Consider the following 13,927-nt stretch of genomic DNA (forward strand, 5'->3'; position numbering starts at 1 on the left):
CATCAACATTTTTGTTGAGGAGACTTTAGGTCTTATTCTATACAAATCAATTGAATGATAGTTATTTTTCTATCATGATAATAAAAAGATTTCATCACATTTAGTAGGGTCTTTAATTTTACAGTAACAGTTGTGTTTATATGACTGTGAGGTTTTAGGATCTTACATTGTGGGTTTTCATTACCTGTGAGGTTTTAGGATATTCTATTCTGAGTTTTCCTTACCTGTGAGGTTTTAGGGTCTAATATTCTGAGTTTTCCTTACCTGTGAGGTTTAAGGGTCTTACATTCTGGGTTTTTCTTACTTGTCAGGGTCTTACATTCTAGGTTTTTCTTACCTGTAATGTTTTAGGATCTTACATTCTGATTTTTCCTTACCTGTGAGGTTTTAGGGTCTTACATTGTGGGTTTTCCTTACCTGTGAGGTTTTAGGATCTTACATTCTGATTTTTCCTTACCTGTGAGGTTTTAGGGTCTAACATTCTGAGTTTTCCTTACCTGTGAGGTTTAAGGGTCTTACATTCTGGGTTTTTCTTACTTGTCAGGGTCTTACATTCTAGGTTTTTCTTACCTGTGAGGTTTTAAGATCTTACATTCTGGGTTTTTCTTACCTGTGAGGTTTGTAGGGTCTAACATTCTGAGTTTTCCTTACCTGTGAGGTTTAAGGGTCTTACATTCTGGGTTTTTCTTACCTGTGAGGTTTTAAGATCTTACTTTCTTGGTTTTTCTTACCTGTGAGGTTTGTAGGGTCTAACATTCTGAGTTTTCCTTACCTGTGAGGTTTAAGGGTCTTACATTCTGGCTTTTTCTTACTTGTCAGGGTCTTACATTCTAGGTTTTTCTTACCTGTAATGTTTTAGGATCTTACATTGTGGGTTTTCCTTACCTGTGAGGTTTTAGGGTCTTACATTGTGGGTTTTCCTTACCTGTGAGGTTTTAGGATCTTACATTCTGATTTTTCTTACTTGTCAGGGTCTTACATTCTAGGTTTTTCTTACCTGTAATGTTTTAGGATCTTACATTCTGAGTTTTCCTTACCTGTGAGGTTTAAGGGTCTTACATTCTGGCTTTTTCTTACTTGTCAGGGTCTTACATTCTAGGTTTTTCTTACCTGTAATGTTTTAGGATCTTACATTGTGGGTTTTCCTTACCTGTGAGGTTTTAGGATCTTACATTCTGATTTTTCCTTAAATGTGAGGTTTTAGGGTCTAACATTCTGAGTTTTCCTTACCTGTGAGGTTTTAGGGTCTCGCCATGGTAGACAAAAAGGTTCTCTAAGGCTCTCCAGTCACCTTGCTGCAGAAATAGAACACAAGAATTAAAATGGGGTCAATAAACTATGTACTTATTAGCATAGTGTGATTTTCTGAATTTTTTATCACTCATGGCCATTTAAGGATGGTCTCCTCTTGCCTGTGTACAATGGTGTGTGTGTAAATGTCTGCATGTTTTTCGAAGGCTGTGGTATATTTGTGTTGTGTCTGCTTGTAATTGTTGAACTCTTGCCATTTTTAAAATGCTCACTGAAGCATGCTGTAAAAAATTTTGGACTGCACATTTCATCCAGTCACATTATACTGACAATATACAAACCAGTGGCCCTATTCTCTATGGGATCATACGCATCAATTCAACAATGAATAAATACCTAACTAATCATACACCAAAATCACAGCATAGCTACTATGGCACTTACCCTAGCGTAAGTTACCGCAGCCTCAACAATATTCTGGGCCCGGAATTTCTGGAAAAATTTGTCATTGAACCTAGACACGGCAGCCACTTCTCCGCCGAGTATAAGCTGTAACAGATAGAGTGTAAAGACCACTGTCATCACAAATGCTGCAAGTCAATCCACAACATGAGGGACGTATTTAATTAGCATAATTGTCATTACATTCTGGAACTGAATCTCCTTTGTAATCAATCAGCACCACAAAAACTGATTAAAAAAAAAACAAAAACAAAAAAAAAGTCAAATTTTTATCAATTATTATGCAAAATTGCATTTTCTAGATGTTTACACGTCTCAAATTCAAAGAAGCTACATGTAGTTTTATATGAATAAATCAGGGGGAAAAAAACTGAACTTTTCTTAAGTCAATGTTTGCAGATGACAAAGATAATGATAATAGATATTGGACTAATTTTAAAGAAAATAATTGCCGGTCTTACCTCATATGTTTTAAGTCTATCAAGGTACTGGAGAATCTTAAAGCGAACCCTGCACAACTCCTTTTGCTCCAAGTTTAAACTGAAACAGTGAAGCAAAATGGGAAATTAAAAAGAAGCGAACAAAATCTTCAAGTAACTATTCGTAATCAGAATCTTCAGAACTGTTCCAGTAGTAATTCAAATTTTTAATAAAGATGACAATTTCCAATATTCAGTGCTTTTTATGACTGAATTAGGAACAGAATTCACTGTTACCGACAATTTTTGGAAATTTGAAATAATTTTCATTGGAAATGGGACTGAATATGCCACAATTTTCTGACAACATCAAACATAACGGTAATAAGTATGCCCAAATAAAATCTACAAAATTAAAAGTGATTTTTATATTAAATCATACAAATGTATATATATCGGTTGATAACAAACTTTGCAAAATCCACTTGAGCCATTAGTTCCTCCTTCCTCTTTTCTTTCATTTCTTCCTTCACTCGTTCTGTCTCTGGGTCAAACTCGTCTAGTGACATATCAGCATATAATCCTTCTTCTGGATCACACAGAATAAATCTGAAAGAGATCAATTATATCTAATGAAGCATTTTATTTGATGTCTAAATTTGAAAGCAAATATTAATAAGTGCCTCTTCCTAGGATGGAAATAGTGTCAAATCTGTCTAAACAGACTATGCAAAAAATTTGCCTTGATAATCAAGCATTTTTTTTACACATTTAGGACTCTCAAAAATAGTCTCTTTAAGAAGATGGTCTTGATACAGAGGTTGTCACTAAGGCAGGTTTAACTGTTTTGAGCAAAATTGAAAGTCTCTAGTCAAGTCAGGTATCCTCTCCGAATGGATCTAATCTATGTTTTCCAACCTCTATCCTTTAATCCTCATCCCCTTTAAACCTCTGTGATGTCCTCATTCAGGTGTTCATTTCCTTCCTTGAACCACTATATCGGGTATTGTATAGTAGTCACTGCATGGTGTAAAATTTCATAATTTACTGCTTGGAAACTAGCCTAGTCCCAACCCTCTCTTGCCTACCCTCTATTCCGATGAGCCCACCTGAATCTCTAACTTTCCTCTTCCCATTGTACTACTCCTTATACATCTCCTATCATCTTAGTTTGCAAACAGTTACTCTAATGAGGGACTAGTTTTAAATTATTTCTACTCACCGACCCCCATCCTCTCCCTTGCCTATTGCTATCAGTGCCTGAAGATCCGTCCCTCGTAGACCGAATTCCAAAAGTTCTTTCATAGCATCAATATTCTCTGGCATTCTCTCCAGGCATTCGTGCAGGACCCAGCCTCTCTTCTTGATCTTACTCTGAAATGTTTGGTTGTATTTTCATAAATGAAAAAAACCTGTCGTTCATGAAGCCATCAAGGCATGTAAAAACACATGGCGCAATAAGAGAGAGGAAATTAATTTAGTGAACACATCACAGAAAACCTACCAGGTAGTCCTGAATGGAAGCCTTGGAAACTTCAGACTTTCTCCACTGACGCTGGTACACTTTGTCTGAGTCGAGGTTATAAGCCTTAGCAAGACCCAGAGCCACACCATATTCCTCCAATTCAATCTGGGAATAAAATAAGCATTAAAAACATTACTGTATTGACAAATACACTGAATGTAAAATATAATTTTGGCATCGCTAATTTCAGTATTATGGAATTTTCAGACATTTTTAGAAACCCACCTTTCTAGTGTACAGTTCTTCAGGAGTGGTAGATTTGAGGTGAACCAATCTATATATTCTATTCACCATCCTAAAATACAAATAAAACATCTTGTTATTAAGTTTACTTTCACAAAAAAAATGTTCGTTTCTTCAATCACAGTCTTACTTCAAGAATTGAAACTAAAAATGTTTTTAAGACATAAAACATGCCCCCTATAAAACAGCTTTATATTTTAGAGTATAATCTAATATAGTGGATAGGACAGGTATGGGTTTCTCCCTCCATTCACTAATTTGTCTCTATGAGATTTGTCTCTGTCAACCTCTTGGGTATGACAGAATGTGTGCACTTGCGAACCCTAGCCTTTTGAACCAGAGATTCTGGTAAAACAATTACATAAGTGATTTTTCTCCTTATATAACTGGGGTCGGTAAACGGCCCCATTCCCAATGCCAAACCCCCTATTTTTTTCCCAAATACAATGAAAAATTCCCAAATCAAATTGCTAAAAACCAAATAAAACCCGGATATCTCTCCTCTCGTTGTTTAATCTAAAAAGAAACTACTCTGAAACTGTTGTGGTGTATTTTTCCCAAAATACCCTGAAAAATCACTGCATAAAGACATGACTTTATGCATTGTAACTGTGGCAAGCAGTCAATGGAACTATGTTCATGACACACTAAAATGCTCCATTTCTCTTTTTTTTGTACATTATGTATATAGGAGTAAAAGAATCATTCCCTATCATTCAGCCCTTAGAAAAATTCATGAATGTCCAACCCTCAGCAAGTTGGACCATGAATTAACCTTAAGGTTGGGAGAGATTCTATGAATCAATGTATGACAGATGCATAATATTTTTCTAAAATATGAAACAGCTCCTTACTTTGGACGTTTCCTTGGAGGCTGGAACCTCTCCGAGTCACTGAAATAAGACAGGACATTCTTGCTGAGGAAAGTCCATCGGGAATCCTCCTCTTCATCGCTGTCATCATTATCTGCTTCGTCATCCGTCACCAGGCGGCGCTTCTGTCGGAACTTGTTCTCAACCTATACCATAAACAAGTATTATCTTACTAATCTCAACCTATACCATAAAGATGGCCATATAGGACACCACTATGATGATCTCAATATATGGGCATTATAGTTAAAAAGAGCAATTACATTGATCTTCATATGGGGTTACAATAGTAATATTGACTCTTTTAAGAAACATCGAGTCAATATATTATATACAGTCAAACCTTGATGATTCGAACTTCGATGAATCAAATTTCTCGCTGTATCAAACTTTTTGTCTGGTCCCGAATTTCTTCACTATATAACATTACTAACTAACCCATGTATGAATCGAAGTTTTATGAATCGAAGTTCTCGATGTATCAAACTTTTTTCATGAACCATTTGTTATAGAATCATAGGTAACTGACACTCGATGATTCGAATAAAAATTTACCTGTAAAGATCAGGTGTTCACCGATACCCCGCGGCATGCTGTCACACCTAGCTGTCTCGCAACGGCCCTTCGCCGGACAATAGCGATTATGACAGCTTGTGTTGGTAGCTTGATATCATCAAGATAATTAATATCACTAATCAGGCCGATATCCGGTGCTTTGTTTTTACAAGCTGCGTTATTAAATCATTAGTACGGAAAAGATACAGTTAGTCGTTTTTGATGTTCGCTTTGTAGAATTTACGGAACGGTAAATAGCGAGCCACATTATCAGTAACTCATACTCAAAACTGTTACATTGCACAACTTTGGCATAAATACTGGAGCAAATCGATCATTCTAAATCGAAGTACTTTGTAGGTGTTGTAGCGCTTTCGGTTCCTCCTTTTTAGTTTCGTTTTTACAATGTGTTTTCGTTTTTATATTCATTCCGTAATATTAACCATCGCTTAAATAGTCACCAAACGAACACTTGTACATGGGTTAGGCCTAGTACATGTAAGTCTTGTTTATAATATACGTATGTATTGCTAACAATAGCAATACATGTGATTAATTGCATACTTCGTTTTTATTTTGTTTTGCTTGTGGTACAATGATTATAAAGTTGACGGAAAGGAGACGACATGTACACAACTACCACAGTTGGTCATGGTAAAAAAAACCATCGGTCTAATTTCAACCACGAATAATTCGAAGTCTCGATGCTTCGAAGTTTTTCTGACGGTCCCTTGAACTTCGATACATCGAGGTTTGACTGTATTGCCAATGAGAATAATAAAATCACAAATAAGATTGTGGAATATCAGAAGATATCTGTCTATAATTATGTTATAAATATTTTGCATTTTAATAAATGTATCTAGAAAGCTGACCTCCAATCCTAGAAATCCACCATCATGTACTGCAGTCACTCGGGAGGAAGGCTCGAACCACTCTGGAGAATTGCCCAGAAGATTTTTGAGTGTATCAGCAGATGATACAGTGACAGCCCCTGTACCTCGTGATAAAGTCACAGCCTGAACCACAAAAATATCAATACAATGTAGGTGTCTAATGGCAATATTTGATTGTTTAATGTACCATAAAATTAAATAGAATAGAATAAAATTTTAAATTCATATGGATTTTTTTTACTAATAATACTGAATTCAACTTCCAATTTTTCTAAAAAAAAAAAATATTATTAGTTTATTTAGTTTCTTCTATATGTTGATCAGTAGTTATGATTTAATCCCTAAAAACTGTCAATAAAATCACATTTAAATTAATGGCAATCAGAATTTTTTTTTAAGATTCATTTTTGGCAAGAGTTTTTTTTTTTAACAATTAGCAAAAAACAAAGTACAATGTGACAGAACTTACCTCATTGTTCCACCAATTGACATCGATTAAATTCTTACTGGACACCAAATCTGTTAAGAAATATTGTTTTGACAAAACCTTGTTTGACTTTTTCATTATTTGTTTCTTACAGTATTTTTCAATTTGAAGTGCAACCATAATATCAGAACATTTAAAAGAAGATTTTTCATTATAATAAATCATAGTTCGATATTTTGAGTGATCAAATCAGGACAAAATATCTTTTTTTTTTCATAATTCAGTTTCACAAGACCTCTACATGTCCCTTTTACAGTAAAAATAATTTCTGTCCTCAAAAAATTGAACTCATCTAACATTTGATATATTAAAGTTGCTCCACCGCCGACAGAGCATTAATGATATCCATCATTTGAACAATAATTAGTGTTTAATTGTGTATATATATGTCTAATTAACACAAGAAATAATATAAAATAATTTATTTTGCCTTTGGTCCATGCGCAATCAGTACTTCATTCCATATAGGATATAGTGCCACGGAAATTTTTCGGGATGCAATTAATTATTTTTTGTAATTTTTACTTGAAGTAAAATGAGAAGCTCAAACTTTTCAATGGTGGTAATGGTGTAAAGTAAGTAACTTTTGTTACAGATGAAAAGTACTAAATCGCCTGCTCCTGTTTTTGATGGTGAAAAAATACCATTTGTCAGCAGTGGAGCATCTTTAAAGGGAAGCATAGGTGCAACATGCAATTTATATTCCCACATACATAGCATATGTTTCTGTGATAATCCCATTAAATTTTGAAATTACAGAAATTAGAATGTGTGACATTTTAATAAAATAAAAATTGTTACTAAACAAAGGATGCGATAATGTTAACATTAAACAGATAACCAAATGACAATAAGGTAAAATTTACCTTTTAATATTTTCCTTTTCTGAGGGTTTTCTGTAAAGTCAGGGCTGTATTCTTCACTAAAAGGCTGAAGGAGAAAATCTTTTTTTATTTACTAATTAAATATATATAATATTGTGATTAAATATATGGCTAAACACTGAATCTTATATCTCTATGCTGTGTATCTCCTGGCAAACCAAGACACTACTTACTGTTTATCTTTAGTAGTTCCTAAATTTAATTGCGAGGGAATAAAGGAGTAGATATGATAGGACCAGTATTTGGCCTTAATTTTTCAGGCCGAAAAATATTAACTCTGATCCACATCAATTTCACATCAATAAATACTCTCATACTTGCCATTCATCAAAACTTTTTATAACCATGTACACGATGTGCTCCACCTATGACGTCATCAAATTGATGATTTTCCTCTTCTCACCTAATTTTGCTAGAATTTCATCATTTTTAGGTTAGAAAAGGCTTGAAATGGATTTGGCCGCCACCTTGGAGCAACTTTATATTTTGCATGGATATGCGTAAATACACGATACACAACAGGTGAAGATCTCTTTCTGCTCCCAAGGCGGCCACATTCATTTTCAGAGAAAACCACTCAAAAAGTATGATTTTTCAAGGATTTTTGTGAAAAATGGCGGGAAACTGCATGTTGATGACGTCATAGTGAACATAATTGGCACATGTGGGATATTTTTGGGATGTAATGTGTTAGCAAATGTATTCAACAGTTATATGTCAAAATATGTTGTTCTTTACTGGAGAATTAATTTTGGGGCCATTTTCGAGTCTTAACGTACCTTCTCCTTTCCCTTTAATCGCAGTCAAGAGAATTTCTATGATATTATTATACACTCCCGAATAAAATGGAAAGAATCACAATTATAATTAGCTTATCAATGTTTAAATTCTCAAATTGATAAATGCGTGAAAAAAATGGTCCTGCTGTTATGTTTCTCCCTGCAAAATTTAACAACACTATTTTTAAAAATTAAAATAATAATTCTAGTATTAGATACACCAACATTCTTAATATCTAGGTAGTTTTTAACCAAAGAGACACAGTCAACAGAAAGTTCCTACCTGCTCATCATGTGCCCATCTTCTATATTGTTTTAAGGAAGGGATATGCCACAAAGTCAGCTTTCCTGAATGATGAATCGTGGCCAACATTTTAGTGTCCGGTGAGAGACACATTCTGTAAACACCATCCTGTCAACAGATAATTGTTACTGTAAATATACTTATTTTTGTGGTAATTTTATTTGAGTGCTTTTTCATGCTGTCTTTGAAGCGCTAATTCAGGTAAGTGCTAAATTTTGTAGATAGGTATTTCTGGTCGTGGACCACCGAATTATGCTAATATATATATCCCAACTGATAAATTATATTTTTTAAGTTTTCCGAATTGGCACTAAAATTTGACTGCGCTAAAATAAGTACATTCATAGTATATAAACAATAAACAAAGCAACATAATCCATAGAAATTAACAGTTAATGATCTAATGAGATCAAGTTTATATTTCATAATTCTGAAAACTTAAAAAAATAATGTATTTTGCAATTGCATGTTATGGCAAGAGTTAAGTGCTTTTGCAAGTAGGTCTTCTATTGAATGTTACATCATGTGTTTTATATATTAACGTATTCGACCTAATAAGTGCCCATGTCCCTTTAAGCGCCCCTCCCTGTTTTCGAGGCCTCGATTTCAATTGCCCAGGCATAAATAAAGACCAAAACTACACAAAAATGTATAGATTTCCAATACAATTTCATCCTATTAGCACCTTTTCATTCTTTTCAATTTGTATATGCCCTTGGCGCTTATTGGGTCGAATACGGTAAGACAAAACAATGTAATTTCTGCACACAAACTAATGATACCTATAACTGCCATTGAGATCCAGGAAGTTAATATAATAACTTTACACCCAATGCCCTTGCAATTATGCCAACAATTTCAGATTTTGTAACTTTGGGGCAAGGTATCAAAACAATTGATACCATTCCCTAAAAGCAGTGTACTTTGTAAAGAGAGAATAGAATAGAACTAATTAGCAAAGATTGACAATGAGATCTTACCTGGTGTCCGCCACTGTTTAGTCGTAAACTTGCCTTGACCTTCCCAAATATTGACCGACCTTGTTTTGCCTAAAAGTGAAAAGACAATTAAGATATCATCACTGTACTTTTGACGATTTTATGATTTTTAGTAATCACTATTTGATATCATATTTGACGAAACATTTCAAATCTCAAAGAACATAATAACCAACTTGCAATATAAGTATTCAGTTCCAACAGTAAAAGATTTGTTATCATATTAACAGCAAAATTCATGCCATTTTGTATTAGTAAAAGTCTATTGAATACTAAAGAGTTATCTGCCCTTTGGGATAGGAATTGACTGTGACGTCATGTGTTTGAAAGCATAACATCATATTTTTCCAAGAAAACAGGAGTTTCACTCACAAGCTCAAGATGTCACAAAGTGATGACACCTTCCTGTAAGGGAGATAACTCTGTAATATAATAAAGACAAAATACCTGTTGTAAGTCCTCCTGGTAGTCTGTCACTAGTTTGTAGTGAGGAGGCCCAGATAAGATCCTCCAGGCTGTGAGTCCCTCCTGTCGGGCTAGAGACGGGGACTGTGTGTCATCACATCCTGTCCCACCCACGAGGAGTAGCTGAGCCCCCGCGTGGTACTCCACACAGCTGATGCCAAGTGGATATTGCTGGTTAAACAGAAAGCTATGCTGAGCCCCGTATCCATGGTCACGTCCAACCCAGTACTTACGTAAACTGCCATGGTAGTTTACGACCAAAAGTTCGGCAGACCTATGAATATTAACAAATTTTAAAATACCGGTACATTGAAACCAGTTAATAGAGATCACCAAAGGGAACAGGTAAAAATGATCTTTATAGCCAAGTGTTCTTTATACACAGGTCAAATTGTGTTGAAATTGACCATTTGAAATCTTGAGAAAGTGGTCTGATTAGCCAGGTGTTTTTTATACAGAGATGGTCGCTTAGGAAAGTTTGACTGCATATTAACAAAATTCTTTCAAGATATATAAACCTTACTAGAACACTCAAACTTAGAATTATTAAACATCAATTAAGAAATAATTTTTTATGTTACAGGTATTTTACAATTATTACAAAACAGCTTTCACAGAAATGATATTATTGAATCTTGTACATGGAAGTGATAAGTAACGCAACAAATGCACATAAATTCTCGCTCCATTACTCTTCAAAATGTTACACATTGTCAAGTGCTTCCAGTTCAGAAAAGGTTTTAAAAAGTACTAAATAAATAATTTTACAGCAATATAAAATGGATGAAATTAGTTCTAACTACCATGGTGGGTTGGGTATGGTGTCGGTAAAAATCATGCCTGCTACAGCACAACTTAGTTCCAATGGCTGGCCATTTTCATTTGGTGCCTCCTTCAAATAAAATATGACAATTGGAAATAGTTAGGCTGTTCCAAGTAGCTCCCATAGATTTAAAATTGAAGTTTTAAATACATAATTTCTATCTTACAGTGTATTTTTAAACTATAAACCAACAAAACTACAGTACAGTATATGTAAAACTATCAACATTTCTGCAGTTGTTTTAGCATAATACCTAAAGATGGTAAGTTCTGTTGTTGAGTTTAACCACCAAATCATTTTATGGAGGTATTATACAGCAGTATATATAGTATGAGTGGGAAAAAGTCATAGTTCCTAAACACGAATAACTGACCTAAAGTTCTTACCTTACAACTACATATGCAACAAAGACCTCATACTTACAACTTCATGATTAAGGACTAGTTTTGGTAAGTTTCAGAATGATGCTTTAAAACACTCAGTAATTAACAAAAAAATTTTATTCAGAATTTTGTTAACATGTGTTAAAACTTACCCCCTGAATGGTGAAAAGTCGTGTCCCTAACATATCAAACACCTCCACAGTACCATCACTCTGGGAACACGCTACCATGGAGTTGTCCGCACTCCACGCTAGACAGCGCCACTGGGGGTACGGATCGCGTGGCACAACCCCACGCCCAACAACGGTCTCATAGGCATTCGTATTAAATCTATGGAGAAAATTATTACCATTATCATTAAACAGTTAATTATTATTTATACTTTAAAACTTCAATGGAATGTATGAGGAAGATATTGTATTGGTATTTTGTTTTTAATTAACATTTAAAATAATTGAAATTTTTTTCAAAATTTCAAGAAAATTAAAAAGAACAAAATGGTCTGTGCACATTTAATCCATTACACAATTTAGATTTTTTTTATATATTAGAACTACCATACTTCAATTTTTTTTTACCTGATTTCGACACATTGATCTTGAAGAATAGCCACAACCTCTGCATTCCTGAAAAAGATAAATAGAAATAAAATCTAACTGATTAATTAATTTAAATTAAAATATTTGTAGATGGTTAATGTGTTGTGTAATGTATATAATACTGTGGAATCCATATAGTGATAATAAGATAGATTATAACCAATTCATTTAAATATTAAGGAAAACTTGTTTTACTTGTATACCACAGACAACAGAAAACCAAATACTAATTTTGACTGAACCAGAATACGATAAAAACAGCTCAGAAATACATACCTGCCTACTGCTATGTGCCAATTGATCTCGCTGTTGATGAGTTTGAGCAATCCCGTCGGTAAAGAACAGGGGCTGGCACTTCTAAAATACAACATACTTGGTGAAAGAAATGTATAACATCAGGTCTAGAGAATACATCAAATAAAGATTTAGATCTATTAATTACCTAAGCATCTACAAGGAAATCAGTTGTTGTTTAAATGGTTTTTTTTTTTTAATTTTACTTCACACTAACAACAGCCAGGATCATTTGAAGATTTGCCAGGTAAATAACGCCAGAGAAACACCAAAGTGCCTGGAGAAAAACCACCAACCTACGGACAGTCTGGCAGGTGATCTATATGAGTTTCGAACTTGCAACACAGAGGTGGAGAACTATTGGTTACATGTACATTAACCACGAGGCCATTGCGATCGCTACCATATGGAAATCAACAACAGCATATCCAGAAGAACCAGGAGTACAAACTCATCCCATTGAGCATAGCAACATAGTTATCTAGCTGGATTCAGTTTTATCAACATTAATAAAAGCATTACAGAAGCTAAGGATGGTTCCTGATATTAATATTTTCCTCCTAACTTCTGTAATGCTTTCCTTTGGAGAATTTTAAGTTAAGGAATAATGATGAAACTGGAGTCTGCATGGTAATTTGACAATTGAGTAACAATTTAATGTATTTTATAAACTATATGGCCAAGATCCCCAACATTCAGTCCAATATATATTTTATAATTGTTCAATGGTTAAAAATTATTTTAAGATATTAAAGAATAAAATTTTAGATGACATTTTGTCATTTTAAGAACTTACTGCATAGGAACTCCCACTATTCTCAATGATGTCCATAGGCTTCCTAAATAAAAATGGATTTTGAAAATGAGAAATTTCAAGTCTTTATCAACAATGGATAAAAGGGACTGTATGGTCAATTCTAAAATAGTCCTTTTCATTTCATAAAGAGAGTTTATAAATATTACCAGTAAATGATGAAATAAATAACACATAGCAAAGTGATAACCAGTTTGACATAAAGACAATATCTAGCTCTGGTGTTGCAATGGAAATGTGTTTGATTGGTACATATGAACTTACTTTGAGTTGCAGATGAAACCCTCCCCAACATAGACACCTGACTCTTGTCTTTTGGACCTTTGGTCTGCAACAGGAATAGTAATTTCAGAAATAAATAAGCTACCACAATGCATAATCATTAAAGGCCCCCTACCTTTCCGAAACAACTTTTGATATTTAAAACAGGAAAGTATAACAAGATCGATAATTTTAAAGAGTTGCAAAAGTTATTAAGGTAGCTCCATACTTTTGGGAAAACCCATGTCATTTTTTTCTAACAGGTCTTATTTTCTTGCATTTTTCATGTAGATTTCAAATCTATAAAGATAAATGGGTGTTCTCAAACTACTTTTTGAGATATTTGAGCTTGAAATATACCATCCATGCAAATCTGCTGACCGAAAATAGAAAAATTCATAAAATTATGTTTTCTGTAATGTTAGGGTGAATGTAGTCTTGATCCTGTTGATTTTTTGTCCTGAATTTCTTACGATAGAACAACATACAAAACTATTTTATTTTTACAAATGCTAACTAATTTTTGTTATTTCCCAGGACCGTTTCTATACGTAATTATCATGTTTTGCCATATTTTCGCCAGTAAAAAATCAATGAATAGGCCAAAAAGGAA

General features: G+C 34.0%; 1 protein-coding gene across 1 annotated transcript in view; it reads right to left on the reverse strand.

Annotated features, from left to right (window-relative positions):
- The window catches only part of LOC138333091 (NBAS subunit of NRZ tethering complex-like), a 50,390-nt gene that overhangs the window by 33,788 nt on the left and 2,675 nt on the right, over positions 1-13,927 (reverse strand). Inside the window, exons 2-21 of the mRNA XM_069281223.1 lie at positions 13,318-13,381; positions 13,036-13,078; positions 12,222-12,302; positions 11,925-11,972; positions 11,499-11,676; positions 10,944-11,032; positions 10,123-10,414; positions 9,658-9,726; positions 8,657-8,785; positions 7,577-7,640; positions 6,693-6,742; positions 6,203-6,346; positions 4,755-4,918; positions 3,883-3,952; positions 3,637-3,762; positions 3,355-3,506; positions 2,604-2,741; positions 2,175-2,253; positions 1,696-1,800; positions 1,231-1,295 (exon numbers count right to left, since the gene is read on the reverse strand). Of these exons, the coding sequence (XP_069137324.1) occupies positions 1,231-1,295; positions 1,696-1,800; positions 2,175-2,253; positions 2,604-2,741; positions 3,355-3,506; positions 3,637-3,762; positions 3,883-3,952; positions 4,755-4,918; positions 6,203-6,346; positions 6,693-6,742; positions 7,577-7,640; positions 8,657-8,785; positions 9,658-9,726; positions 10,123-10,414; positions 10,944-11,032; positions 11,499-11,676; positions 11,925-11,972; positions 12,222-12,302; positions 13,036-13,078; positions 13,318-13,381 (2,150 nt within the window). The remainder of the gene's footprint in view (positions 1-1,230; positions 1,296-1,695; positions 1,801-2,174; positions 2,254-2,603; positions 2,742-3,354; positions 3,507-3,636; positions 3,763-3,882; positions 3,953-4,754; positions 4,919-6,202; positions 6,347-6,692; positions 6,743-7,576; positions 7,641-8,656; positions 8,786-9,657; positions 9,727-10,122; positions 10,415-10,943; positions 11,033-11,498; positions 11,677-11,924; positions 11,973-12,221; positions 12,303-13,035; positions 13,079-13,317; positions 13,382-13,927) is intronic.

Source organism: Argopecten irradians, chromosome 10 (assembly GCF_041381155.1).
Source record: "Argopecten irradians isolate NY chromosome 10, Ai_NY, whole genome shotgun sequence".
NCBI lineage: Eukaryota > Metazoa > Mollusca > Bivalvia > Pectinida > Pectinidae > Argopecten > Argopecten irradians.